This window comes from Olea europaea, chromosome 7 (assembly GCF_002742605.1).
Source record: "Olea europaea var. sylvestris chromosome 7, O_europaea_v1, whole genome shotgun sequence".
NCBI classification, from domain to species: Eukaryota; Viridiplantae; Streptophyta; class Magnoliopsida; order Lamiales; family Oleaceae; genus Olea; species Olea europaea.
Genome location: NC_036243.1, coordinates 9845513 through 9850050, shown reverse-complemented (window position 1 = coordinate 9850050; position 4538 = coordinate 9845513). Strand labels below are relative to the sequence as shown.

At 37.0% G+C, this 4538-nt stretch overlaps 1 protein-coding gene across 1 annotated transcript in view; it reads left to right on the top strand.

The window, feature by feature from the left end:
- Positions 1–662: 662 nt before the first annotated feature.
- The window catches only part of LOC111397871 (probable phospholipid-transporting ATPase 8), a 7763-nt gene continuing 3887 nt past the window's right edge, over positions 663–4538 (top strand). Inside the window, exons 1-7 of the mRNA XM_023024840.1 lie at positions 663–1555; positions 2014–3374; positions 3461–3632; positions 3727–3798; positions 3884–3988; positions 4067–4339; positions 4431–4494. Of these exons, the coding sequence (XP_022880608.1) occupies positions 1163–1555; positions 2014–3374; positions 3461–3632; positions 3727–3798; positions 3884–3988; positions 4067–4339; positions 4431–4494 (2440 nt within the window). The 5' untranslated portion in view covers positions 663–1162. The remainder of the gene's footprint in view (positions 1556–2013; positions 3375–3460; positions 3633–3726; positions 3799–3883; positions 3989–4066; positions 4340–4430; positions 4495–4538) is intronic.

Here is a 4538-nt window from a genome sequence, read left to right as displayed (position 1 = left end):
AAAAGTCTTGAATTTTCTTGAATTTTGTGTCAAAGTTCACGTGATGACATTGCAATGAATTCTCTTGAATTATTTCAAGAACAGCAATGTTCTTACAGGATCTGCAATACTATTTTCCCATATTAGAGTTGCACTACATGTACAAGAAGCATTTTGCCGGACAACTTATAGATCACACACAGTTCATGAGGTGGGTAGGTATATCTTTTCAATATAAAACTCATATGGGACCCACCCCATGTGAGTTATCTGGATTTTTTATGCGGGAAAAATTCTGTACAAGTAGATTTTTCCTTCCCATTAATGCCCAAGAATTAGAAAATGCTTGTGAAAACGGATGAACTTTGGAGTTGGGGATACGGGGTACGATGGTGGGATGGAGGTAGAATTAATTGGGTATTATTATTATTATTATTTCTTAGTTATTTAAGTTTCAGGTTAAAATTAGCATTTTAAATCAGCTCAATTTGTTAAGGGGGACTGTGGATGCCAATTAATAAGGAATTGAGGACAACGCTGCCAAGAAATGAAGGTTGAGGACACAACTGCAAACAATTGTAAAGATTAGGGACAGTGTCTGCAAATTACCTTTTTTTTTTTTTTAATTGTAGATAATACAAGTCCTTGATCAACTTTTCTCATTTGCGAACAAAAAGTTGTCTATAAGAGCATTCCATAAAAAAAAACAAAAGAAGTACTCGATACGGCTATAATCTCCTGCTTCGCACACAGCTTGTTTCTTCTTAGCCAACTGCTTCTAGTTCTGCTGTAGTCTCTCTCTCTCTCTCTCTCTCTCTCTCTCTCCCTCCCTCTGTGGCACACGTGTATACTGATTGCTCACTGTGTGTGAGGCTGCGAACCAATGGCGGAAGGAAGTGATGGCTGGAGCTTGCTGTGAACATTTTGAAATGAAGTTCAATGTCTAAGATTTAGATGTGTATTGATAGCCTGAGCCAGGATGGTTAAATTTGGAGTTTTGGTCAAATTTTTTATGTGTTTGAGGTTTCATTCCTTCACGAATGAAACGCTTACCTGATGACTGACGTGATATTCTGCTCTAAATTCTGCTAAATCTTGTTCATTGATAAGCATCTGTTACTTAGATTTAATGCCTATCCATACATGCTAAATTTATCCAGAGGAAAAAGGCAATTTAATAGAAATGACTGGTGATCGGAGGAGTGGGATACATTTTAGCAGACTTTACTCATTTTCGTTAGTACGTTCAATTGTCAGAAATGAGCATAGCCAAATTGGGAAGAAAGGTTATTCGAGGGTTGTGTATTGCAATGATCCTAATAATCCAAAGCAGCTTCAGCTTAAGTATAGTAGTAATTATGTGTCTACGACGAAGTACACGGTGCTCAATTTTGTTCCCAAGTCGTTATTCGAGCAGTTTCGGAGGGTTGCAAATATTTATTTCCTTCTTGTAGCTTTACTCTCGTTTAGTCCTCTGGCAGCTTATTCAACTTCCAGTACTCTTGCTCCATTGTTGGTGATGATTGCAGCAACAATGATAAAGGAAGGGGTTGAAGATTGGAGGCGAATGAAGAAGGTTAGTAGTTTAATAGCCTAAGAATTCTTTGAATACCTATTTGCTCCTAAGTCGTTCTATATATGAAGTAGGAGTTCAGTGAAAACTTTTGTTTTACTAATCATCAGTGTGCTTTTGCGACTTATATCTACATAATATTGGAATGATTAGTTCTGTATAGTACAAGTTAGCTGTTGAAATATAGCTCAAAAAATTCTTATTTCTCCTATACTCTGTGATAAGTGATTTACCTGTGAAAATAGAAATACATTGTTTTGCTCACAGAGATAAACAGAATATCAAGTTTCTGGATTCTGTCCTTTAACACTCACTGCCATAATCTTCAGTTTTGCATGGTTTTTTCCGTTAGAATTCGGGTTTATACTTTTCTGTTGTTTTCAAATGGTATGGGACGAAGTTGATCAGGAGAATTCCTTTGCTTATTTCATTTTAATCATATTGCACTAAAATCTTTTCAGGACATTGAGGCTAATAATCGGAAAGTGAAAGTTTATGGTAGAAATCATAATTTTGAAGAAACCAGGTGGAAAAAATTACAAGTCGGCGATCTTGTCAAGGTAGACAAAGATGAATATTTTCCTGCAGATCTGTTTCTGCTTTCGTCGAGCTATGAGGATGGGATTTGTTATGTTGAAACTACAAATCTAGATGGTGAGACTAATCTCAAGGTGAAGCATGCTTTAAACGCTACAGCTGGTCTGCATGATGACCATTCCTTTCTGCATTTCAAGGCATTGATCAAGTGTGAGGACCCAAATGAGGATCTTTATTCATTTGTTGGAACCCTGTTTTATGAAGGTCAGCAGCACCCACTTTCTCTACAACAGTTTCTTTTAAGAGATTCTAAACTTCGGAATACAGGCTATGTCTATGGTGTGGTTGTTTTTACTGGTCACGAAACAAAAGTTATGCAGAATGCTACAGATCCTCCTTCTAAGAGGAGTAAGATTGAGAGAAAGATGGATAAGATAATATATATCCTTTTTAGTATTATGATTTTAATATCATTTTTTGGTTCTATTTTTTTGGGGATTGAGACTAAGAATGACATTCGTGATGGGAAGTTAAAGAGGTGGTATCTCCGACCAGATAAATCAACTTTCTTATATGACCCAAAAAGAGCAGAACTGACTGCGTTCTTTCATTTTTTGACTGGACTTATGTTGTATGGATTTTTGCTACCGATATCATTGTACGTGTCCATTGAAATTGTGAAGGTTTTACAGAGTATATTCATTAATCAAGACCAAGATATGTATTATGAGGAAACTGATAAGCCAGCACATGCTCAAACATCTAATTTGAATGAGGAACTTGGTCAGGTAGGTACTATACTCTCTGACAAGACTGGTACACTGACATGCAACTCAATGGAGTTTGTTAAGTGTTCAATAGCGGGAATAAGTTATGGACGTGGAATGACAGAAGTAGAGAGGGCTCTAGCTAAGAGAAAAGGGAATGTGCTACCTGAGGATGGATATACTTCCCCTGATATACAAAGCTTTAATGATGAGTACATGGACTCAGGAAAATCATGCAAAGGTTTCAACTTCAAAGATGAGCGAGTTATGAATGGTAAATGGGTTCATGAATCTCATGCACATGTAATACAGAAGTTCTTTAGAGTTTTAGCACTTTGCCATACAGCCATTTCGAACATAGACCAAGAAACAGGAGAAATATCATATGAGGCTGAGTCACCAGATGAAGCTGCCTTTGTCATAGCTGCAAGGGAGCTTGGCTTTCAGTTTTATGAAAGGACGCAAACGACCATCTCTTTGCATGAACTAGATTATGAGAGTGGCCAAATAATTGACAGGTAAGGTTCTCTTAGTTCCATATCCAGTTTTGCTGGAAGTTCTTACTTCATGATAATTTGTTAGTCATGACTAATAATTCTTGTAGCCACTATGATTTCTTTTCTCTTTTATATTCTTTCTTCTTATTCCTAGTTCGTGGTGGGGTCCAGACAGCTAACTCAAGCAACATGAACTCAAGTTACCAATTATCCACCCATCCTACTCTTATATGCTTCACAGCCAGTTGGAAAATTCGTATCCAACCATTTGGTAAAGGGGCCATCACATTCTTGAAGATCCTACTCGGGTCCAATGCTACAACCAATATTTAAATGCCAGAGCGAGTCTATCTTGTATATATGGTTGTTTTAGGAATTTACCTATGCATTTGATATTGGTGTCACCAGTTACATCTACCAGTCTAAAAAATTTGGCATGTCTCTGGCAATCTTCACTTACAAATACTCTTCAGCCTAAAGTTTGCTCAGCAGTTTTTGTTCACTATAAAAGGTTTTATTACTTCAAGTAGATTATCATTCGTCCTGAGGTAACTGAGATGTGGCTCAGCGAAAGCCTACAAAACCATTGTATCATGCACAATGGGGAATTTGACCAAGGAAAACTAATGAAGAGAGTATAAACTAACTTATCTAGGAATTGCGGTTTGTGATAATAATGAAAATGTACAATAGATGGAAATAAAAGAGCATAGGTTTCAAATACGAAACACAACTTTGTTTTACGGAAAGATGTTGTGGTTTCAAGAGAACTTCTATATATTTTCATGAAAAAAATTATATCAGATTTGGAATTTAATTCTAAGGCTGTCCTGGGAATTTACCTGCATAAAGTTTACTTGGCTGTTAGAGTACTCCTGAGAGGCATTACATCTGCTAAATCTCAATGGAGGATTGTACCTGGAAATGCAAGCTCTGTCCCCCTCACACTATATTTTGAATTAGGGGCTTTGGAACGGATCCACATCGTATTCATTACTGAATATCTATATGGTTCACCAACCTCCTACTTTCATAGCTCGAACTTGAGAGATGACCTTTCAATACAATAGACCTTAGGGGAAGATAAAGAGAATTGCAAACACTCATATCGATGGTTGTGAGACAGCAGATGATGTGGGAGGTGTGTTTCCCTAGGAAAGAACACAAGAAGAAGAGATCAAAGCG